This window comes from Daktulosphaira vitifoliae, unplaced genomic scaffold (genome assembly GCF_025091365.1).
Source record: "Daktulosphaira vitifoliae isolate Bord-2020 unplaced genomic scaffold, ASM2509136v1 Scaffold_1, whole genome shotgun sequence".
Taxonomy (NCBI): domain Eukaryota; kingdom Metazoa; phylum Arthropoda; class Insecta; order Hemiptera; family Phylloxeridae; genus Daktulosphaira; species Daktulosphaira vitifoliae.
In genome coordinates, this window is record NW_026099572.1 from 68,337,041 (window position 1) to 68,362,970 (window position 25,930).

The window sequence follows — 25,930 nt, forward strand, 5'->3', positions numbered from 1 at the left end:
AAAAAAATTAAATTTAAACTCCTATAAGAAATTAATGATAAATATAAGAAATATTTTACAACAGATAAATGAAGATACGTAACTAACAAAAGCCAAACAAAAATTTATTAATTTAAGAGAAATTAAGTGGCTAAAGAATCACTTTATACAAGAGTCAGTGTAGACTATAGTTAATAAAAAAATAAAAAATGAATTAGTCTTATCACTGGAAAGTATTGTTGTTTCAACAATATTTTGTTTTAAATGCTACATTTTTCTATAAAATAATTGTTTTTAATAATGATTTTTAGTGTAAATTTTTTAATTATTTAACAATAAAAACATATTTAAAAAATAATAAGAAAATAAAAATAATACAATCTATAAATTAATTTACAAAAATTACAATCAATTAAATGTCTAAATATTAGCATAAAAAGGGAAATACTTAAATTTATTACATAATTTAATAAATAAGAAATTAAGAAAAAAATACTTATTGACTGGTCTATAAATTATTTGAAATTGAATATCAATATATTGATGGTACTCTTTGGTTTTAATTTTACATTAAAAAATATATAAATGATAATTGAAATGAGTTATTGTGTCAATTTTTAAAATTCTTATACATTTAGTATAATATAAATAAAATTTATACTTAAATATGAATAAAAAAAAATATTTTTACACTTGTGCACATACATTTCATTATATAATTATAATAATAATAAAGTATTGTTGGTGAAATGAGTGCAAATATTTTTTTCCATAAAAATACATGTATTATATATATATATATATATATAATAAAACTACCCTGAAAAATTATATATTACAGCCAGTAGTACATAAAAAGTGTAAATAAATATTTAACTATATATATATATACTTAATACATTTGTATAGTTTGCATACAGCTATATCTAAAAATGCATTTTTACCATTTTACATAAACTATAATTTTAATTGTATGTGTACAGAACTATTATATTCTACATACAGGAATGATTCATTACAATAATTAAGTTAAAAAGTAAGTCATATATCACATATAATCATTATAAGGGTTAAATGTGTTTTACAACATATTTTAGTTTTGGTAGTAAGGTAACTTTGTGTAAATAAAACAAATTTACATACTAATCAACACCAGCAAAACCTTGTGAGCCTTCAATAGCTTTTATAAGTTTTCCTCTTAATTCATGATAACTTTCATAAGGCGGAAGATCTAGTCTGTTGAAGCTGAAAAGATATAAAATTAAATAAAGCAAAGTATAATTTTATGTGATATGATTCATTTACCATGTATGTGCTCTAGGATAATTATCCTTTGTACCCCATCGTTCTATTGTAAATAACTGTGGGCCATTACTGCCATATAATTCTTTGAATCCGTTCATTGGAACTCTTGATGTACCAGTGACAAATTGTAAAAGACGAGATCTCATTTCATTGTTAAATGATAAAACAGCCTAAATAAAACATTAAATTAGACACAAATATTTTTTATTAACTGTAAATATAAAACTCACTCTCCAAAACCATTGAATTACAATGTTATTTGGGGAATAATCTCCTTTATAATGTGTATTTTCTTTCCAATCTTTTACATCAATATTTTGTATACCACACATCAAAAGTTCCATTTCATGTTCATCAAATATTTTTATGTAACTAAGAGGTACTATGGAACCAAATCCTTGAAGAAAAGCATTCATTTGTTCTTGTATGCGAGATACAAATCTCCACTGAATTACAAGACTAAAAAGAAATACAAAATAATTTATAATAAATAATAATTATAATTCATTAATACTAAAAATAGTATTTTATCACCAAAATTTTATAGGAAAATTTTTTTAGCAGTATTGGTATAATACACATAATACAGATAATTCACACCCGGAGTTTAAAATTTTATACACATAATATATAATACTACTTTTCAGTTTTAATTATGTAAAATAAAATAAAATAATTTTTTTTTTTAATTACATATTATTTAATATAACAATCAGTTTTTGAATATTTTAATGTAATTTGATATTGCAATACATTAGGCATTTATAAAAGCATATAAAAAAAAAATATGAATTTTAATAAATTTTTGAGTTACGAGTTAGGAACAATATTTTCATTTTGTTCTGAAGCGAAAAAAAAATATTATTCAGAAGCTGTAATTTGATTTAAAAACTAACTTAACAAACTTTTTTACAAAAAGAGTGGTGCATAAAAATCACTTAAGTAATCTGTTAAAAAAAATAATGTTATTAAAAATTATTGTATAAGATGTCATTTTTGAAAAAAACAACAATGCTTTCAATCCCTGATAGATTCTTAAGATTTTCGTATAACAAATAATTGAATCTTAAATTATATCATATTTTGAATATTACCATGCAAATATATTTACTTTTCTATTACTGATATAATAACAATTAATATAGGCATCTAGAAGATGTAAGTCTAATTGTAAGCCTAGTACTGTTTATTTTAATATAACATTTTTAGAAAAATAGAATTTTTTTTCACATCAATTATTAAATAATGCATTTACCTTATATATTCATCTTTATTGTCTTGTGTTAAGTGAATGTTAGCGCCATCAGGTTTCAATTCTCGATGAGATGTATGACCAAGGCTATCTTCATCTAATGAAAAAGTAAGGTCTAATTCAGATGGATCATTCTCTTTAATCCACAGTAATGAGTTATAATACTCTGAATCAACACTTTCCATATCCTTCAATTCGATTGGCTTTTCTAACATCATTTTATAAAAGGGGCGAATGAAAAATGCTAAAAAAAAATTTTACACATATTTTTAAATGGATAATTTAAATAAAATTGCTTAATCAAATTATATAGTAACAGTAACAAATCCAGGGATTTTCAATAAGGATCTAAAGCCAAAAATATTTAATGACTTTTTAAAGTAATTTTTCACTTAAAAGTTTTAAGTTAAAACGTTGATTTATTGTGACTAATAGGAGAGAATAAAACTTGCCCCTAACTTGAATACGCCATTGTACAGTAACTTATCAAAACTCTTTAATAATGTACCAAAATCTATCAAAAAACAAATTATTAAATTAAGTTTTAGTAACTACTATACCGTCTAACAATTTTCCATGGTAAACTGCCATTCCAGCTACAGTGCCTATGAACTTAAAATAGTGAAGGTGTTCTTCATTACATAAACCAGACATAGCGTTAATTTGTAATGTATAATTATCCATAGCTGAATATTCAAAAAGACCATAGTAAGGATTAAACATTTCTTTTGATAAAAGGAAAAACCATTCTCTAGCTAATCCTCCATAATCTAAACCAACTTCTTGTTCAAATTCAACCCATAGCTTAGCTCTTAATTTATCTGGATTCATTGAATTTATAATGCGAAAGGAATCTTCTAATATATTAGAGCGACGAACTTTGATTTCCATTTTAGCTGGTGGTCCATGAGCCTTTAAAATTTAATGGAAAATTTATTTTTACAATAATAAAATCAATTTTATAACATAAATAAGTTATAAAAAAAACTTACCATTTTGCTCAGTCTAGTTTTAAGTGATTCATATTTCCTTTTGTAATCTCGCGAATAAGGTAATGCCTTAAAAAAAACATTATTTAACTCAATAAATAACAATTTTAAAATTTTAAATTTTATCATGATAAGAAATATTATTTATTAAATTTGACTTACAGGACCAGCAATTTTAGGATTGTTCAACCTAGGATCCTCCCATTGTGTAGTTCTAGTATCTAGGATAAAATATTATTATAAATAATACAAATGGTAACAAGTTATTTATGATAAATAACAAACTTGTCTATACTTTATCTTTTACAAAAATTAAGTTATTAACTATTAATATAAATAAGTTACTATAATATATAATACTATAATATAAATAAGTTTTTTTAATCAGAACTTAATTTTGAAAAATGAAATATTTTATTGATACTTCAAAGTGATCCTAAATAAATTTAAAATAACTCCAAAATTAAAAAACTCATAATTAAAAGAATAATTTAATTTAATTTATATTAAATTAATTATTATTATAAATTATATTATTTTAATTTTAGATATTATAAAAATATAAAAAAAAACATTTAAAACTATTTTTTCTAATCTAGTAGTTTTTTAAGTTATGGAAATAAGTTACTTATTATTTATTACTTCCATATTATTTTTATAAAAACTCTTACTGTGATCTATGAAAAAAATTCTTCCATCGGCATGAACTCTTTCTTCCCAACCTTCAGGTAATGGTTCAAGTTCATCGTTGTAAGTTGAAGTGGAAACTATATGATCAGCTGCAGGTGGTTGATTTTGATTAGGCATTGAACTAGCACGGCCAGTCCTAGGATCTACCCAAGTCGTAGCTCTAGTATTATGATCAATGAAAAATGTCCTACCATTTGGGGCTACTTGCATAGACCAACCTTTTGGTAAACCATCGGATCCTTCTGAAATAGTTAAATTGTCGTGTGAAATTCTTGTTGCTGTTTCATTGCTTTGTTCACTTAAATTTGAATCTACGTGATCATGCTGTAACAAAATCATAAAAAAATCAAATTAATTCCTGTATAAACTTATAATTATTCCTATAAATAAAGTTTTCTTTCATAATGATTATTATGGTAAGCTAATGATTAAGGTTCAGGATGTTATGCATTTATACAGTTTATTTTATCAATCCAGAGTACATCAATAATAAAAAACCCAGCATAGGGGGGTCGCGGCACAGTGGTGACGTNTAAAAAAAACCCAGCACAGGGGGGTCGCGGCACAGTTGTGACGTGGTATAGTTGGATCATGTATAATGATATCTGACAGTGATTAAAATCACTATCAAAAATAAACGCTTCGATGCAAATCTTTAGATAGTGTTTAATTTTAAAAAAAAACCCAGCACAGGGGGGTCGCGGCACAGTTGTGACATGGTATAGTTGGATCAAATATAATGATATCTGACAGTGATTAAAATCACTATCAAAAATAAACGCTTCGATGCAAATCTTTAGATAGTGTTTAATTTTAAAAAAATTGGTGTTTTATTCCAAAAGCTACTTGATCTGCTGGTTCCTTATTAATATCTCGATTAAGATAAAGTATGTCGAATGAAAAAGGGTTTATTAAAAAATATTATTTCTCATAAAAAAATTGTGTGGATCCATAAACTTTTCAATAAGTTATAGCATTATAAAGTTAAATATAATATAAATAATAAAATCGAAAATTTTCACACAAAAATAGCATTCGGTAGCCGTTTTCACCATGAAGACAAGTCCAGAGGTCAAATTTTTTTTTTTCAAATTAAAGTATATTACATTAGCTTTAATTTAAGATATATATAAAAGTGTCAGACCTTCCGGAACATTTTCAAAAGTTAAGTTGAAAAAGTTAATTTTTTGTGAAAAAGTTGTCATTTTAAATCCCCCCCTGTGGGCAGGTTAAGTGTCAGATTTACAAAAAAAATATACCAAATAATAGGTAAAGACATCAAGCATCTATATAAAAAAAAATTATATTCATATGTTCATTTTTGAAAAAGTTACAGCACATTTTAGTAAAAAAAATTTAAAAAATTTCGAAAATTATCGATTTTTAAATATGTAATTTTTTTGGAGGTTTCCCCCATTTACAGAGAACGGGGGAAATTTTTTCAATTTTGAAGGGTAATGTCTTCGACTAGATACGATTTGTGATCTTTTGACGTATCGTTGAAAGAAATCCGTTCGGTGAGAGCTGAGAAAAAGTGGTAACAGAAAAAAAAAAAAAAAAAACACATCATAGTAAAACCAATACCTTCTCAGCTTCGCATCGAAGCTAATAGATATTCGTTTTTAATTTTCTTGATTTTAATTAATATACATTAATTAGAAGTTTAGTTTAGTTTAGTTTTAGGAGACTTTAGGATATCATTCTTCCTTTAATATTAGTTACATGTAATAAATTATTTTAAACAATTTAAAAATAGCCTATTTCTAAGAGCTATTCTTACAAAAAATTTGATGGGTCTATAACCATGTTAGAGAGAGTACTTATTTAGTTACAAGCATTTTAATACATAGATTGGATATGTAGCCTGAGAGAAGTTTACAATAAAGAAATACATCAGCACAAGTTATAACTTACCAATAAATGAAATTTTGGAAAAATTTAAACATTTTTATTATTAGAGACAAATAATAAAAATATGATTTTAACATAGTCTAGCAAGCATAAATTGTTTAAAAATAAAAATAATGCAAAATATTTTGTAGATCTAAAATGATTAGATTAGTTAAAATATTGTAGACCATTAATATTATATGTACATACAAATTATTTTTTTAAATTTGAGTAAAACAAAAATTATTAATACCTGATTTTGATCACCAGATTTCGATAAATTGGAAAGTCTTCTACTAATACTAGTAAGTGGATCTGATTCTTCATAACCTTCATCACTTTCATCATCAGCATCACTTTCAGCACCCTTAACATTATATATATATTAACAAAATTATACACCAATCTCCCTTCCATTTAGAGAATATCTTTTTTCATGAATGTTCGTTATTAACTTTTGATTTAGTATTCAAACAAAATCATTTTAATTTAAAGTAAACATTATAAACATCTAAGAGTAATATTTTTATTGCCTAAGCTGTTTTAAAAAAATTAACGTTTAAAAAAAAAAAAAAGGGTTATTTCTAATGATTGATAATTTTTATTATATTATTTGTTATAATTTTGATTTTTACTATGATAAGTAAATTATTACATCACCAAAATACAATGAGTTAAAATGTTTTAATTCAAAAAATAAAGTTTTCTGTAGATTTTCTCTATTGTTTAACAAATTTATATTAGATTTTAAATAAAAGTAGCAGTCATTGCAATTTTGTTTGTAATTTCATTACATTGATTATTAAAAATAAAAAAAAGTATTTTTGAACATTTTTTATACAAATATTTAGCAACTACAACTCAAACTTGATAAATACATAACAAAGAAGTTTAAAGTAAAAATTTAATCTTTAATTTTTAGGAATTTACATTTAAGCGTCCATAGTAAATAGGAAACTTGATGAAATTGTTCAAATGTTTGTAGGTCTTTGCAGTTATTTTTAAAATATATTTTGAGATATTTGAAAAACTCATTTTTTTTAAATCATATAGGAAATTAAAAATACTTATTTTATTAAAACTCAAATTCTAGCGAAAATATTGATAATACAACAAAATCAATGATAAATTTTGAATAAACAAAATTAAATTTATCCAAATTAAAAAAAATTTTATTCACACAATTAATTCATGAGTAACATTTTGTCAAGGTAAAGTCAGATGGAAGCAACATTTGCTTTACATTTAGCCATTCAGCCCCTAGAATGAAATTACAAATTCAATTAATAATACATTTTCAGATTCCATTTGACAAAATTTTAGATCATATTATAGTGGTTTAAAGTAAAGGAAGGTTACACAGCCTTAATCTAACTTAATAAGAATCAAATATATGGCACTTAAATTATAATATTTTTTAAGACATTATAAATTACTTAAATAATAATAGTTAAAAAAATATAATTCAATATCAAAACTCATTAAATAATTATAATTTTGAAGAGCGCTACATCCCCCTGACCTCTTGGATATACTATTGGACAATTTAACTTTTAATAATATAAATCATGTTTTTTTAAATATGTAACATAATGTTTGTATTGGATAAGACAAAAAAAAATGGCATTTTCATATAATTGATTTTGCTTTGAAGGGATATGATACCCATATCACCCTATAAGTATGCCAGTATCTTGTAGAATTAACTATACACTACCCTATTGTTATTTATTAATTTTCACTAAAATGTTTACTTTTTTTTTAGTGGGGTCTCCTTTGTCAGATTCTGGTGTATCTACACTGATATGATATCGTCTTTCAAATTCAGTAGCAGCTAAGGCTAAATTTTGAATCGAGTTGACATCAGATTGATCTCTAAAATAATTCATATATTTTAAAAAGAAAAATACATAAATTGGGGGAAAAAATTATGTTATCAGCTTAATAATGACCAAACCAATATTTGAAGTCAATTTTTGTTATCTCTCTAAAAGAGATAGCAAAGTCAAGTTTCAAAAATTAATTTTTAACAAACATCCTAGTATTAAGGTTTTTTTTTAATGTATAAATATTTCAATTAAATAGTTTATTTTAAAGTATATTACCTAAATTAAAAATTATATTTATACTAACGTTACTGTTGGTCTCTCCCATTGTGTAGATCTTGCTAAATGATTAACATAATATGTCCTACCATTAGCATCTTGTCTTTCTTCCCAGCCTGATGGTAATGCAGTACTTGATTCAATAGCATTTGGTGTATAAGGCTTAAAGAATTCACAAATATGAAGTTAAAATATAAAAATATTTTATATTTATATTTTAAATTATTATTATATTTTTTATGAATAAAAAACTTACAGAAGAAACATGAGAAGCATTTGAAACATCAGCATTTTCAATTACTTCCCAGTCACCATCAACAGGTAAACGACCAGAAATACCAGGTTCTTGTTCAGGGGCGTAAGCAATATATAGCTCTAAATAACCTTTTACTTTTGATCTTGCACTAAAACAAATAAAAAAAAATTTAATATAAATTTTTAATTGAGTAAAATTGAGTAAACCTTCTTGGTTTTAAAATATAATGCAGGCTACAAATATTTCTGCCAATTATTTCTTTAGGTACATTATTCAATGGTACTTCGACCATCCCAAGAAAATCATCTCTAGTTAATCGATTTTCATCAAATACTTGCAATACTAATTTATGTTCATGTGGTCGTACCTGAGCATAAATTATTTTAAGATAAGTCAAGTATAAAATACATATTACTAGAAATCAACCAAATATTAACATACTCGAAATATGAATTCTTCATTCCATACTGGATTTAATGTCTGTAACAAAGTATAAAACAAAAAAAATGTTCAAATAATTATTCAATGTAATTATTAAACTACTAATTTGAATATTTTTTTTTTTTTTTGTTTGGTAGTATAGATTATGATTTACAATAAAAACAAGCATAATTGACTTATAAATAACAAATATATTAAAAATTATTAAATTATTTAAATTTGGGTCTTATAATTTTTTAATAATTATCTTACTATCATAGATAGTAGGAATTTCTCACCTTTTTTTTTGTTTTTGTTAAAACTGAATCTACTGAAACATTTCCAACTATAGTATTTAATTCAATCCTTACATAAGGATCACTGAAAAAATTTAAATACTTTAAATAATCAAACATTAAAATAACAAACTCTAAAATAATCAAATGTAAATAAAAATTTCCTTTTAAAAAATTTTTAAGGTATTATTCAACTGTAAAATTAATTTATACCTTGCACCAAAAATATCTTTCTTTGCAAGTGAATGTCCAGCAATCACTCTTAATCTTAATAAAGGATCTTGATTCTAAAAAAATATATCATAAATATTTATTAGTCAATATACAAGGTGATCGGTTTATTATAAGCAGCTCGATTACTTGGAAAACAAATACAATATTAGAAAAATAATTTTTAATTTTTTTAATTACAAATAATTCTCGATTTATCAGCTAATAATAATTTTTTATAATCATCTTTTATAACTTAAAGAGGAGTCAACTTTATTTTTTTAAGTAGCAACATGTATATTTAATTAGCTTATAAAATATAAATTAATCTAAATAAGAAAATGACTGGTTAATAATAACTTTTGGACATGTATTTTAGAAGTTATTAACAATTTAAAGTAATAACTGGATGTAAGGAGCGACGGCTGCTATTTTTATCACTAGTAATTTCCCAGCGGTACTCTACTTGCTGCTTTGGTTTAAAAATGAGAATAACATCCAAAGTATTGGTCCAAAGGTTGGTATGATCAGTTATTTTCTTAATTAGATCATTTTCTATTTTAAAAGTTAATCAGATATTTTGTCACTATTTAAATTAATAAAATTAATACCCCTGTACGTTATAAAGAATGATCCTAAAAAGTAATTAATAGCTAATAAATTAAGAAATATGTGTAATTAAAAGAAATCAAAAATAATTTTTCCAATATTGTATTTATTTAGTGAGTAATCGAGTGGTTTATGATAAACTATTCCCCTGTAGATGTTAGTAAAAAATTTAAATATATTTTGAAAAATAATTGATGTATTGTTTTTATTACCTAAGATATTAATTATTACATAAATATTTACATCATTATTTATAAGGTAAAATATTTAAAAACTAAATCAAATTTTCAATTGACAAATGAGTCCAAATTCAAGTTTTACATACAAGAAGATATATCTTAACAAATTTGATTCCATATAAAACCTAACATTCTAATTGTCTAAAACAAATTTTAATGAACTTGACCAAAAAAGATTTAGAATACCAAACATTTAATTAAATTAAAATTTATATTTACTCTATTTTAAACAAATTAATAAAAGTAATTTCTATAAACTATATTTGAGAGGATTTTAACTGAAAAATTAGTCAATTTACTCACAGTTTGAGATTGCTCCATTTTTTACAACTACTTCAACCAATTTAATTATGATTATATCAAAAATCACAAAGAATCAAACTAATTGATACATTAGCGTTAATTAATTATTACTTTCTGTGCAACAAGAATTATATACAGAAATATGCGAAAATTCAACAATAAAACATTCACAATAGACAAAATACTGATATAAAAAAATAACACTGGACAATAATAGTCAATGGTCATTGGATAAGGATAACCATCTGTTTTCCAGTAGTAGCATTTCACGTAAGAAAAACTGTTGTACACACTTTATGCGTACTCTGAGTAGTCACTGATCACAAATAACTCAAAATTTTGAATGAAATAACTCTTTAGCTTTTAGCCATAGAGTAATATTAAAAAACCCTGCTATTTTTATCGTCTCCTATAATATAGATAACTTACCTATCATATATCATACGACTATATACTTAAATATTTGCTATAAATGGCGATTTAAAGGAAGAGCCAAATACAAATTTCGCCTAATTCATTTAAAGGTTCATAAATGTGTAAGTAAATTATTTTGAGATGAAAATTATTCAATCTTTGATATTAAATTAATAACAGGAAAGTCGATAGTGCCAAATAATTAATTTTAAAACTGTGAAATTTTACGTTCAGAGTGTTTTGAACTAAAATAACCCCAAAAAACTAAAGAAGCGATTAATTGTAAAAAGAGAAACAACCTTAAAATTATAGTTAATATGGAAAATATTTTAAATAACCTTAAAAAATTCGATAACAATGTTTTTGTTACTTTTGAATAGATATACTGGTCTACACGGAACTTTTATCAGAATCAAAAATATACTTTTCCAAATCAACTTTTCACGCTGTTTTCAAATTTGCACTTATTCTTTTACTACCCTAATTTTTGATATTATTACTAATTAGTAAAAAAATAAGTATTTACACTAAAAAAAATAATCATAAACAAAAAAAAAATTTATTTTCAAATTATTACTGATTTTGATTTTTAATGTGTTAAACATAATCGTTGCAAAATGTCATTTTAAACATATTTTTTTGGTCCATTACAATTGATTTTTGTGAAAGTTTATAGTAAAAAAAAGTTGTATTTGTTAGCATAACTTTAGCTCAACTTGCAAGTTTAAAATTGAGATTGTTAAATAAAAATTTTTATGAAAATTAAAAAATTGTATTATTAAGATTATTATGCAGTCAGAAAATCTTATAATTACTATTTACAAGAAATTTATCAGAAAAGCTCAGAATATTTTTTTCGTATTCTTATTGTAATAGATCAATTAAATAAAAATCATAGTAATCATTTCTTATTAACTTTTTGTGTTTAAAAAGATTATATAATTCAAATATTCAAAACTTAATTAATTTTAATAAATTACTTTAACTTAATAACCAATCAAAAAGTTCAAAAAATCTTCTCAATTGAGCATATTATAAAATTGTATTATAATTATAATATTATAATATTATTATTATTATTATATATTTTATTATAATTATTCAAAGTTAAATTCAGGTGAAACTAAAAATCATTTTTTTTAGAAATGATTTATTTAGCAACATATAAATCAAATATTTGGAATATTATAGACTGATAGCAACACACAAATTTAGTTAAACGATTAACAAATTACAAAGTAAAATTATTTAATTTTGTAGTTGAAACCTGTTATCATATCAAACCTAATTCCACAATAAACATTTTAAAAACATTAGAGATGAAGGATTTTAATTGTTTATAAAGAGAAAGTGGGTTAAGTAACTTTTTAATTGATAAAGTGGTCTTTTTTTCAATTTTTGAGAGTAATATCTTCAATTTGATATGAATTATAATCATTTGACGTATCGTTAAAAAAAGTAGGTCAAGTGAGAGCTGATAAATGACAGCCACAAAAAACTCCATAGTGAAAAATTTTAATATGAATAAGAAATTTCTTCTAGCGATAAATTATAATAATGAGGTCCTTTATATGCATTGAAGTTATTGAATCAAAATGAGATAAAAATCAAATGTGTTGAACATTTTTTTATAACTCAAAAATAATAAAGAAAAAATAAATTTCGACAGGCGCGTTCGAACTAGTGATGGGAAATATCGAATAGTAATTATCTTACTATTCGATAGTCATTCAAAAACTATTCGAATAGAAAAAATATTCGAGAATTACACATTATATTCGAATAGTTCTTAAAATATTTGATAGTTTATGCTTAAAATAAAATATTTGGTGGTATAAACACAAACCGAATAGTTAATCGATAGTTTAAAATATTTGAAAATGCCCATCATTAATTTTCTTTATTATTAATTGTATCTTATTTATAATCGTAGTACCCTAAATAAACAGTTTTAAACAATCCTATTTAGATCGTTAGTGTTATTAAAACAGCAAAAATATAAATCTGACTATAATTTTACATAAGACCAATATTTTAGAAAATTTAACTTTACATATTTTTTTTACAAAATATTTTGTTGTAAAATGATTATTTCGAAAATTAAGAATGATTTATATTCAAAAAATGAATTTTAGTAAATTAATTTTTCAGCAAGTAAAAATAATTTTAGACAATTTTTGTAAATACCATTTTAGAAGAAAATATTTAAATTAATAATTTATATTTTATACATTGTTACGCTAAGTGTGTTAATTTCAAAAATAATAATCAAAAACTGAAAAATTATTTTTAGCTTCGATGCGAAGCTGAGAAGGTATTGGTTTTACTATGATGTGTTTTTTTTTGTGTCTGTTACCACTTTTTCTCAGCTCTCACCGAACGGATTTCTTTCAACGATACGTCAAAGATCACAAATCGTATCTAGTCGAAGACATTACCCTCAAAAATTGAAAAAATTTCCCTCGTTCCCCGTAAATGGGGGAAACCTCCAAAAAAATTACAAATTTAAAAATCTCTAATTTTCGACATTTTTTACAATTTTTTTTACTTAAAACTGCCATAACTCATCCATTTTTAAAAAAGTTATAGCAGTTTTATGGAAAAAAAAGTTGAAAAAAATAACCGATTTTTAAATTTGTAATTTTTTTGGGGATTTCCCACATTTACAGGGAACGAAGAAAATTGTTTCTATTTTTGAGGGTAATGTCTTTGACTGGATACAGTTTGTGAACTTTTGACATATTCTTCATCAAAATCGGAGCAGTGAGAGCTGAGAATATGTGGTAAGAAAAACACATCATTATAAAATTCTTCCATCTCAGCTTCAAATCAAAGCTTAAATTTTACTAATGATTATATTTATTAATGTATTTATTATAATTTTAAGACTTAATTGGCTTTACTTGCACATTTCAAGACATAAAATAAAGAGATATGCTAAATGACTCGTTTCTCTTATCTCTGATAGTGTTTGACTAACAATATTAAATTAAGGAAGACGTAAATCACGGTTCCTGGACCATTAGGTTAATCATTACAGCGTAAAATATAAACTACGTTACTTTGTAAACAAAAGTTGTATTTTTTCTGCAGGTTAGCCTAATGAACAAATTTTTTCTTAAATACGCCTAGACAATTTTTATGTATCAATTAAAATAATGCAAATTTTTTAAGTTTATTAATTTTTGTGACATGTTAAAGTTAAAGTTAGTAGCGTATTATTTAAAAAAATTCTTAAGATCTTAAGTAAAAAATGTTTATAAAAATAAGTGACTTTTTAAAAAAAAAAATTTAGTAATACTATAGTATCACACCACGTTCATGATGGTATTATCATAAATAAATATATATATTATTATTGTAAACTAATTATGAATTCAACATACCTAATTTATAACGTGGTCAAAAATCTAATTTAGTCTAATATCTCCAATATTGTTATAAATGCTAACTAAAAAACAAAAATATTTTAATGATTTTTTTAGCTTATAAATATAAAAAAGTGATATCTCAACTTTAAATACGCTCTCAATTCTATTAAATTTGTAGTAGACGCTCTATTAAGAGATGTAAAAAATGTCCATAGGCCAAGCCTAAAGCTTAAATTAGGTTTGCATATAGAAACAGGAAAAAGTGTTTATGCTGACTGATCTTATTTTATTGAATTGAGTGGACAATCTTTACTAAATAAAAAAAATGCCAACTTGTTTAGAAATTAACGGAGAATTATCAAACTTAAATTAAACAAATTTTTAATCTGAATATTATAAAAATATTTTTTGAGGGTAAATACCTTGAAAGTCCCTTATATCTTCCATAAAATACGGGCTGTTTAAGAAGATCATAGGCCATCACTATTATCGTAGTGTGCCCGGGGATTGGGTGACTTCAAATCTCTTAGACACAACTGTAGCCCCCTTCAAATGAATTGAATTTTTTTTTTTTGGAAGTAGAGAAGGAAGATAAAAAAATTTGACAGAAAAGATTTTCTTCAGATTTACTATCCAAATTTATGAAAGATAATATGATACTAGAGTCTCTTAGTACAATTTCTGCAATGTAACGGCCATGGGCGTTACAAGTTTTTTTTGCTCCTGATATGAATCTCTACACAAGCATTAGATCAGTAAATACACTCCTGCTCATGATGAGCATTTTTTCTTTTTTTCGACAAAATTAAATATGATTTTTATAATTTAGAACGTAATAGTTATATGACATAACAAATTATAGCTACCCGTGTAAACTCAAAAGGTGATATTATTGTAGATTTACTAGTAGGCCTGCTTTGTTCAAAAAATACAGTACCAAGTCTACTTTCAATCGAATGCCTACGTATTGGAATAATTCCTGTAAATCTTCGTCTAGAAGTAGAAGCTTCCTGACCATCGGCCCTAGGCACTTGAAGAAATTGCGATGACGCACTCGAACTGTTATTATTACTACTCATTTTAAAAAATCACTATATCATATTATGCTTAAACAATAATTACTTCTAATGTATTTAAAACTTTTAGTTATAGTTACACTAAAGCGGTCGTCTTATCTAGAGTAAACCTATCTTATCTTGCGTTTCAATTACGTTTATCTTAAAAAAAACAGTTCTAAGTTGTAAAACAAAAGTATACTTTTGTATACTGTAAACAAGTGATTGAAATTGTATTTTTTTTTTACTTCCTAAATAGGAATTTCTATGACAATTGTATTTTTTGTTTACTACAGAAGTCCACAATAAGGCATATTTTACAGAAACGTTCATGCATTAGCCATGACATTTAATTATATCCTAACGAACAAACAGACAAATGATATAGTGATTTCTTAAAATATAGCTTTTGGAATAATCCACCAATTTCTTAGAATTAAACACTATCTAAAGATTTGCATCGAAATGTTCTTTATGATAGTAATTCCATGTAAACATACTAAATTCTCAACAAACACAATGCTATAGTATCGGCTGTATGATAAGAGATGAGGAATGCTATTAAACATTTTGTAAGATCATCCTTCATCGTCAATATATAATAATTATTTCTATACGTAGTTGGTAATTTACCTACAATATCTATAAAAAAATGTTCGAACTGCTTTTTACTAGTAGTTGTTATGACCATGGGAATTTCCAAAAACATTCATTTTTTTGGCACGACTTATATTTAGCTATACATTTTTTCATATCTTTTTTGATTCCCCATCATATTACTTTACGTTTCATAGTCATAAGTATTCCCAAGTGTCCACTTTATAGTGAGCCATGGCATGTATTAATTGTCATTTTTATCATTAATATGCAATTCAGTATTAGGTTATATTAGCCCTTTAGCAGGCGCGTGCCTATTTTTAACGTTCATAGTCGCGTGGGGGTTTATCAGACCCCATTTCTAAAAAAGTATAAAATATGTATAAAAAAGTTCATTATTTTTAATTCAAAGACATTATTTGTTACCATATGATATATAAATATGGATAAAAATTCAATAATAAAAATTAAAAAATAAATAAATTACAAAATTATGTGCATTACTAAAAATTATATTACGAAAAAAAAAACTTAATTTTCAAAATTTCATTAAAAAATTATTTTAACTGCAAAATCTTATTTTTAAGACGGTAAACAAAAGCTTTTACTATTACAAAATGTATTTTAATTAATTTTTCTTGTATTTCTTTGAGCTCAAACACGGCTTATATTTATTAGTTTTATGTATATTTATATTTATATAATCATTTTTCTGAATTTAATTTTTTTATTATTAATATTACAATACATTTGATTATTATGTTACGAGTATATACAATTATTCTGAATCTGTTGAACATTGATTTTTCTCCCAACAATCATTGCATACTGTTTAGTATACGCGATGTATTTATTACATGTTTTGTTCTTATTTGTTCTGTATCATCGAGTAGTGGAAATTCTCAATAGATTATTTATTTTTAAAACTTAATTGCACAGTCGGTGGCAGAACCACATAAATCCAATTCCACAATATTATATCGATTATAACATTGCATTTACGATAAAACGATATTTTGAAAAAAATACAAGTCCAAAAAAAATTATAACGTTACAAGTCGCGTGGGAGTAAATATGACCCATTTCAATTTTGGTGAATATTTTAAGTCATTCAATTTTTTTTGAAGGTATTTATTTATGAAAATAGATTCAATATTACTATAAAAACCCATCTTCTAAATTTATATCTATGTGTATATTTTATGCAATATAATATATCCGTTTTTATTTATGTGGGGGTATGCTAGACCCCCACGCGACTGTTTATACAGTTATATTTTAATACAGTAACATTCGTAGATTTAAACACCTACCTTGTCATAGTTCTGATTTGTTCCTAATTAAAATTTTGAATACCTTCACTCATGCCTATTTCTGACATGGCCAGTTTAGTTATTTTATTTTTTTCACAAAATAATTTCAACTTACTGAAATATTCAAATATAATCTCATATGAAGGGGCTTTAAGTTTATGATTGCAGAAAAAACATATACCAATATCCGATACTAATTTTTATTAAAATAGTTGTTATTTCAATATCCTCTTTAATTTCCATTACATTATATTCTAACGCAATATGAAAGTCTTTAGGGGCCTCTTTAATGTCACCTATTATCTCCTTGACTTTCGTATTAATAATTATTTTCGATTTAAATCTGTTGTAAAAATCCTCATAATTTTTACTATTCTGCATTAATTAATTATTTTTACCCTACTCAAAACATCAGCATTACAATAAGTGATACCGAGTTTGTATTTGATTTCAAAATCATACTCTTCCAATTTAATTCGCCACCGTAAAAGTCTACTACTGGGGTCTTTAACACTTAATAACTACGATAAAGGTTTGTGATCACTTACAAATGTAAACTTTGTATCAAAAAAATATTACCTAAAATGCTTTACCACAAATATAATTGCAGCAAGCTGTGTCTTAGTTGTGGTTTAATAGATTTCAGCACCATTTTAAGTTCTAAATGCGTATGCTATGGGCAAATCTTTATCTAGCTCCCCTGACTTAATATACCAGCAACTACGTAATTATTTGTATCACATGTTACTATAAACGGCTTTTCAAAATTAGGAAACTGTAATATAAGGCTTGGGCATAAGCAAGTTTTTAAAGTTTTAAAAACATTTTGACACAAATCCGACATATTTGACACCTTTCTTTAATAAATTTGTTATTAGTTTAGCTATTTTACTATAATTAGGAATAAAATTTCGATAATATTCTGTTAAATCTAAATATGCTTTAATTTTTTTCATTATTTAGAGCCCGAAAATTCCTAGAATCATCTCTTATATTTTAGATTCAGATAAGTTAATTACAGGATCCATATACTTCTTAAATTAATTTAAAAATAACAAAATTATCACTTATTGTAAAGCACCCAGGTAAATGTGTTTTTACATACAGGAAATATTATTTTTTAACATAAAAACATATTTTTTATCATTAACAGTACTTAAAAATTTTTTTTTAAACAATATTCTCATATAATGTCTCTGTAGAGTTTAAGTACAATAGAGGGTCAAAATTATTTATTTTTTTTTTAAATAGGGTTCCGTACAGATATATTATTTTCTAAGCTGTTTCTTTCTACTACTTTAATATAAATATCTTGAAGAAGAAAATAGGTATTTTTATAGTTTGCAAACAATTTTCTAAGTTGAAAGCACTAAAATTATTTAATGAACCATATATTCTTAAAAAATGTGTTAAGTGAATTAAGCCATATACATTATATGCGATATCACATATACATATCATATGTTTACATATGTAAATCTGAATATTCAGAAACGAATCATCTCAATAAATTATTGGCCAATGAATTATGAGTAATACACATTTATCAGACAAAAGTAACTTTATTGAACAATGTAATAACATAACATTTTGTTTAATGATTTTTTCAATTTTCCCTTTAAAACATGGGCCCTGAATACAATAAAAAGAAATGGAACTCTGAGGCTTTCAAAAAATAAAGTTGTTTAAGAGCGAGGTAGTCTGTTAAATTCTTTAGGAAAAATGTTTTAAAATTACAATATTTAGAGATACTTCATTATTAAAATGAACAGGCTATTTATCTTTTTTCTAAAACATCAATAATCTTTCCACAACACCCAAACATACATGTAATATTCTAATACCATTACATCAGTTAAATTTATATCTTGGAACAATTCTAATGGACTAAGGCCTATGTAATAATCCTTATCAAAATGTATTTGTGAATAATTCGATTACGTGACACTGAATGGCATACATACGTCGATGGCGTAAGACTATCACCTGTGCATTTTCTAGTAGAATTCAAAGATCAAAAATTTGTAGCATAGCGGAAAACACAGAAAAAACAGGATATGTCAAGAAAATAAATATTTTTTTAAAATAGCTATTTATAATAGCAAATAATAAAACAATTTAATTTTGACATAATATAAGAATGCATAAATTTTTCAAAAAAAGTATATATATATATATATGTTAGTAGAAAAAGCTAATAAATGTTAAAACTTTCACTTTTTTATGTTTTCCTCAAAAATCATAAATTGCATTCTAGAAAATTAGTTCATTTTTGTTACATTAATTATAAATAAAATCATAATTAATAACTTCAGCTCAAAATTAATTAATTATAATAAATAAGATTCAAACTTGTAATTCAACATATTGCATTATAAAATTCAACTAATAGAATACATTAGTCTTATTGATAAACTAAAGATTTGTTAATATATAAAATACTAAACACATTTAAAAGCTGTAAAAATAAATTTGAATAGGAAGCAAACCTAATAAATAATTTCAGGCCAGCAAAGATTTTATAGTTACACTTACTAATTTTTCTTATTAAATTATAATATACAAAATTAATTAAAATAAGGAAAATAAAAAATATACTTTTTTTGAACAAATATTTTATTGGAGAATAATTTATTTATTTGTATTTTAATTTACTATAAGCCAACTAATTTTATTATTATTTTTTATAATAAAGAATTATTTATTTATTAATAAATAAATAAATAAATAAAAATAAAAATGATTATATAGTACAATCACTAGTTTCATCATTTAGAAATAATTTCCCAACAAGTAAAGGTTCTTCAGTTTCAATTGCAATCTCAACAATTATTCCTTCCATTTGACAAGATAAATTATGAACTAGCCATCCATCTTGTACTGTTAATTTATAGAGTTTAGTATTTGGAACTATACAACTATAATCATCACAATTGTTAAAGAATAGATTATCATCTCCTTGAACACCAAATTCCATTTTATAAGGCATACCATAAGGATCTATTGCAATCATAAAAATTTTATGTGTGTCATATGGCTTCATAGCTTTTACTGCTATTTCAAAACATAATTTTGATTTAATTTCATAGTGGCATACCAAAATTCTATAATAAGTACTACTTTCACGATGACCATTTAATTTTAAACATCCACCACCAGTAATAGCATCATTTTCATCATAAGAAATGCAGGAAGGTTTATTATTTGATAAGCATAGAGGAACAGATGTTTGAAAATTCATTTTTGACAAATTGAACCAAGAGTTAACAGACGATAACTGTCCTTTTTCCATTTTTTTAATTCCATAACCTCTACAAAAATAGGTGCATAATGGTAATGTGGAAGGAATGTGAATATACATGTATGGATATAGAGTTCTCCAAAATGTATTTTCATTTTCAATCAATAGTTTTTTATCACTTAAAGTCTCATAAGTCCATCCAGGTGCAAATATTGCTACAGACAAATCATATTGTCGAATTAATTCTAAAGATTTATAACAGTCTAAACCACCTAAACAGTTTCTACCAAATACATCAACTCCTACATAAATATCTAGAATTCTACTTCCCGCGCTTTCAATAGATTTAATTAGATCTTCTTCTTTCCAATTATAATTTAAAAATATACCATCACAAGCTTGAAATGCTAATTTATTGTGGATATTAAGTTGGTTTTGCCATGCTAATTTTCCATTTACCATGCTAACTGAATCATACCATATGACTTCTGAATGTGCTATAGTCGCTTTAAGTTTAGTTCTTAATAAACTAACTGTCTCTATCATATTTTCTATATTTTCTAAGGACAAATTATTTTCTATATTAATAAGGTAACCATCAAAATTGTAATATTTACATATTTGTACTAGTTTATCTATTAAAATATCTCTTTTGTCTAAATTGTTAAACACTTTACGCCATAATTCATATCCATCATTCCACTCAGTAATTAATGTTCCAAGTGATTTAACACCATGTTTATGAGCTGCATTTGTCCAACCTACTGGAGGTATGGTTATAAAATGATGACTAAAATAAATAAAAATGTCTATAATAGACCAATGGTAAAATACATACTCATCTCTACTCTCACAGTCATTCACAAATCGATCATTTTTATACCCTCCTTCCATATCATGACAAATTAATGTTTTTGGTAAACCTTGATTAAAATATCTTTTTGATGTCATTTGTTTTTCATGACACTTATAGTCATGGCCACTAATAGAATAATTTGAACGTGTTTGTAAATCAACAACATATAGTTTTTCTAATTTTATTTCCCATGCAAGTAATTCTTCTAATGATTTAATTGGTAATACTTCACAAATATCCATTTCTTAAAATTCTGACATGAATAATTTACTTATTAATTTTTGATATATTTATGTACTTAAAATAATACATTAAATAAGCTGACTTCAATACAGCTTTATTTATAAAATTCATTATTTATCTAAAATTTTTTTAGTTTTTTTTATAAATTATGAGGAATTAAACAAAAGTTGCATACATACTTCATATTATATATGTTTATGATTAATATAAAACGAAATTAATTACTTTTTACTTCGATAAAACGTAAAAAAAAAATAATAATTTAATTTAAGGATTGCTCCATTCTACAAACAAAAATATAGTATCTTCGTAATTTATAAATAAACGTATAATTTCAAAAACAAATAATCGTCAAATAATTAAAATTATTGCCGTTATCAAAAATATCAAAAGGTTTTTAATGTACAAATGTTTTTTAGAATTAGTTGATTTCACTCTTAAAATAAATAACAAAAATAGATTCAAAAATATTTAACATGATAACGATTACTTCTAGATAACAAATATCTTGATAATAGTAGCTAATTTAAAATGTTAATATTTCTGTTAATTTAAAGTTTTTATATTGTAATATGATATAAAATTAACTTAATTAAAAAGTAAAACATAGGTAAGACATGTAAGACACATTTAAAATAAATTAAATTATTATTGAAAATGTATATTTTTTTAAACTTGATTACGTTTTTAATTATTATCCAAATGAGTCGTAAGTTGGTTTTCATCAAACTTTATATGACTAAGTGAATGATTGAAGTTACACTAGACTATTTTTTCTTTATAATTTTTTAAAATAATCTTCTAGTAAGTTAAAATAAATTAATTTATTTTAAATTGTTAAAAAAAAAAATCATTTTTTTTAGCAACATAATTGTATTGAGTGTGGTGATAATTCTTAATACTAAAGAATTACTAAACAAAAATTCAATATATAATTTTTTTTTCAATTTATAACACGAATTTAGTATTAGAAATTTAATATTTATATTTATTTAAAGTTCTTGAGATCTCAGTTCTATGTAAATATTAGATATTTTTTATTTTACTTGATTTTAATTATCTTTTTGTTTTATTAGATAATTCTTACTATATTTAAAATAATTATTGTTAATTTTTTTAACTTCAGTTATAATAACTGAAGTTAAATTAATTAATTAAAGTATAATACTTTAATTAATTTTTAAAGTTTAATTTTATTTTAATTAATATTTAGAAATTATTCAATTTTATTAACATTTTTTGAAGTGGAATGACTGATGATGTAAATAAATATCACAGAGAATATTACCAGTTTGATATCTTCAATGGCATTGATATTTGGTGATAATATTCATACAAAAACATTTACTCCTCAAGAGTATCTCGTTGCACTTGTAAGTTCAGCTAAAAAGAAGAATATTATCATACCTCTTGGTGGAATTACAAATAAAGCATTTGTGGTTCTGAAATTAATTCAAGAACTTGCTTACACAACTCATGATAGGTAAATAATGATTTTAGATATTAAACTAATCTGTGTATTAATACATGTTTTGATTAAAATTAGAGCAACAAGAAATAGAAAATGGACACTTCTTGTGGTAGATGAAGAAGAACTAGAAAGATATACATTTTGTATTACAAATTTGACAGACTTAAAACCAGTTGTTGTTAAATCAACAAAGAATTTGGATTTAGAGAATTATGAGGTGTGTTCAATCACTGCTACTGTTAGAACTTAGATATTATTGTGCTAAGAAATATAACAAAACTGTAGGTCTTACTGCACTAAGTAGTCTCTTTTGTTATTTTGGACCAATTTTTAATTCAATTTAATTATCTTAATTATTTAAATTAAACCTATAAGTTTAGAAAAAATACATAATGTAATATATATAAGACACATACTAATATTTTTTGAGCGTCAAATATTTGAGTATCTCCATTTAAAATATAATCATTTTTACTGATTCATCTTATTTTGACAATCATATAAATTTTATTTACTATTTTATGTTTAAAAAAAAAATCATAAAAATACTTTCTTGGTTTTAAAGTTAGAAATATTTATTAAGTAACATTTGATACTAATTAATTTTTTTTTAATATCGTAAAAGAATTTATATCACAGATTTTCAAAATCAACATCTGAACTTTAAGCATTCTACTACATGTAATAACTTCTAAATGCTATTTATTATAATTATTTATTATATGTATTTTTTAAATTCCTACATTTTTATAGGTTATTGTGACTACAGATTATTATTGCTTACAATTATTAAATTGTGAAATTTTAAAATTTTATCAAATAAACCTTGCTATATTCAACGATTGTCATAAAATTTTGCTTGAAAATAGTGCTTATTTTAAAGTATGTAAATTATCTAGATTAATTATCTACTTAATTATAATTATAAAATATTTTCTTAAGATTTGCAGTTTTATAAAATCTGACTTGGAATGTAAAATTTTGGGAATAGTTCAACCATTATTTGAAACAGATGACGATCCTATACACGTTAATAATCAACTGAAATTTATTTCAAATAAATTGCATTCATCTATAGAGACTACAAATGATATTGTTTCTATATTACGTCATTGTTGTAAGCCAATAGAAATACTTATAGAATGCAAAAATAACCTTAAACAAAATAATGATTTAAAAATTAAAAAAATAGTGAAAAGTTTAGCAGATTTTTTAAAAGATCATAGGTATGAACCTTCTTCAATATATGGGGATGACGAAGAATTTAACAAAGAGTTAAAATTAATTCCTAATCCTACAAATGATCCTTTACAAATAATTGATGATTTTTTAGAAGTTTTAATAACTATGGGACCTTATTGTGCAGACAAAGCTGCTTTAACTCTATTATACAAAGTAGAAAAATTAAAAGTAAAAACGCCATATGAAAGACATTATATACTACTTTGTATCGTTTCAACTATTTTGATTCAAGTTAGAGCTACATTTGATGATATTTTACATGGATATAGTTGTATAGATAAAATTTTAAAATTTAGTTCTCCTAAAGTTATAAGAATGATTGACACATTGAAACAGTTTAAACCTAAAACCTTTAAAATGGAAGATATGAAAAAAAAAAAAAATGAATTTAAAGATAACCAAATTATTAATGTCAGCGATAACAAAACAAAACAAACTAGACGCAATTGGAAATTAGCAAGACGTTATGGAACTCACAGAAAACAAGGTTGTGTAAGAATTCCAGGAGAAGAAACTGTTTGTGCGTTGATATTTGTCAATACTAAACTTACTGCATCTATTGTATACTATTTATTATTAGTAAGCGTTTTAAGAATAGTAAAATTAAACTAAATTCAATATTAAAATTTTAATTAGCTGATTGAAACTGAAATAGTATTTCTTCTAATTATAAGTTTTCAATAAATTTTGAAAAAAACTTTTTTTTAGTTAGTAACTTTTTATAGTTTTGTATAGTTGAACTCTATTTACCAATATTTAAAAGTACAAATATCTAGTCTAAAATGTCAATGAGATGTAATTTTTTCTAATCTTGTAAGGACCAAATGAAAACATTTTTATTTCTTTAATTTTAATATATTTTAGGATATAAAAAATAGTAATATTGATGATTTTGGTTGGATTCAACCTCAATACACTGCAAATAAAGAAACAGATCCACTTATAGAGCCTAAAGAATTTGAAATTGAACATAAAAAACAAGAAGAAACTTTGCGAAGGTTAGGAGTATCAGTAATTATACAGAGATAATGATTTATTGTTTAGATTATGCTTTCTTCCAAACTAATAATAAGTTTGGGAATTTTTTTTATTATTATACAGCTGATATTATTCCTTATAAGGGTACCAAATAAATATAATTTTTTAATAAAATGTACATATTTTACTAGTTAAAATGTTAGAAGCTATCCAACTAATAAAATGACTAGTCGGTAACAAATTTTAAAACTGTATATTGGAACTTATTAACACTTTAAAATAGACTTCAGGCGAGAAGAGAGTTATGTTTTTTTTATCATTATGTATCACTTTGCCAAACTACTCTTCTTGCTCAGACATAAAAATATTCAGAACTTCTGAAATACTTGTTCGAAAGTTATTATTGACCACTCATTTTCTTAGTTGGATTATTTTCTAACATTTTAAGTAATAAAATATGTAGGATACTATTTAAAAAATTATTATTTTTAAAGAATAGACTTAAAAAAACCCAGCACAGGGGGGTCGCGGCACAGTGGTGACGTGGTATAGTTGGATCAAGTATAATGATATCTGACAGTGATTAAAATCACTATCAAAAAAAAA

General features: G+C 24.0%; 3 protein-coding genes across 10 annotated transcripts in view; 1 reads left to right on the forward strand and 2 right to left on the reverse strand.

Annotated features, from left to right (window-relative positions):
- Positions 1-959: 959 nt before the first annotated feature.
- Positions 960-15,434, reverse strand: LOC126893643 (E3 ubiquitin-protein ligase Nedd-4-like). 3 transcript variants are annotated; one of them, XM_050664035.1, is made up of 17 exons: positions 15,195-15,434; positions 9,396-9,469; positions 9,186-9,267; positions 8,908-8,946; positions 8,673-8,833; positions 8,467-8,614; positions 8,239-8,372; positions 7,860-7,980; positions 6,359-6,472; positions 4,197-4,539; positions 3,688-3,746; positions 3,529-3,594; positions 3,097-3,448; positions 2,540-2,780; positions 1,515-1,743; positions 1,285-1,454; positions 960-1,224 (listed from the first exon to the last, which is right to left on the reverse strand). In XM_050664035.1, the coding sequence occupies exons 1-17, from the start codon at positions 15,405-15,407 to the stop codon at positions 1,122-1,124; spliced, it is 2,649 nt and encodes an 882-aa protein (XP_050519992.1). In that variant the 5' UTR covers positions 15,408-15,434; the 3' UTR covers positions 960-1,121. The 3 variants fall into 3 exon arrangements, with proteins under 3 accessions (XP_050519992.1, XP_050519993.1, XP_050519994.1); XM_050664036.1 differs by lacking the exon at positions 15,195-15,434 and adding an exon at positions 10,544-10,723; XM_050664037.1 differs by lacking the exons at positions 9,396-9,469; positions 15,195-15,434 and having other exon boundaries at positions 8,908-8,948; positions 9,187-9,264.
- A 4,469-nt stretch (positions 15,435-19,903) lies between these two features.
- LOC126893649 (cytosolic endo-beta-N-acetylglucosaminidase) lies at positions 19,904-21,990 on the reverse strand. 2 transcript variants are annotated; one of them, XM_050664052.1, is made up of 2 exons: positions 21,813-21,990; positions 19,904-21,643 (listed from the first exon to the last, which is right to left on the reverse strand). In XM_050664052.1, the coding sequence occupies exon 2, from the start codon at positions 21,630-21,632 to the stop codon at positions 20,037-20,039; it is 1,596 nt and encodes a 531-aa protein (XP_050520009.1). In that variant the 5' UTR covers positions 21,633-21,643; positions 21,813-21,990; the 3' UTR covers positions 19,904-20,036. The 2 variants fall into 2 exon arrangements, with proteins under 2 accessions (XP_050520009.1, XP_050520010.1); XM_050664053.1 differs by lacking the exon at positions 21,813-21,990 and having other exon boundaries at positions 19,904-21,298; positions 21,373-21,537.
- Positions 21,991-22,129: 139 nt separating this feature from the next.
- The window catches only part of LOC126893641 (endoribonuclease Dcr-1), a 13,462-nt gene continuing 9,661 nt past the window's right edge, over positions 22,130-25,930 (forward strand). Inside the window, exons 1-6 of one of the 5 annotated variants that reach the window (XM_050664031.1) lie at positions 22,130-22,243; positions 22,879-23,116; positions 23,180-23,321; positions 23,858-23,986; positions 24,047-24,925; positions 25,211-25,344. In XM_050664031.1, coding sequence (XP_050519988.1) covers positions 22,938-23,116; positions 23,180-23,321; positions 23,858-23,986; positions 24,047-24,925; positions 25,211-25,344 — 1,463 coding nt within the window. In that variant the 5' untranslated portion in view covers positions 22,130-22,243; positions 22,879-22,937. The other 4 variants (XM_050664030.1, XM_050664032.1, XM_050664033.1 and 1 more) reach the window with 4 other exon arrangements.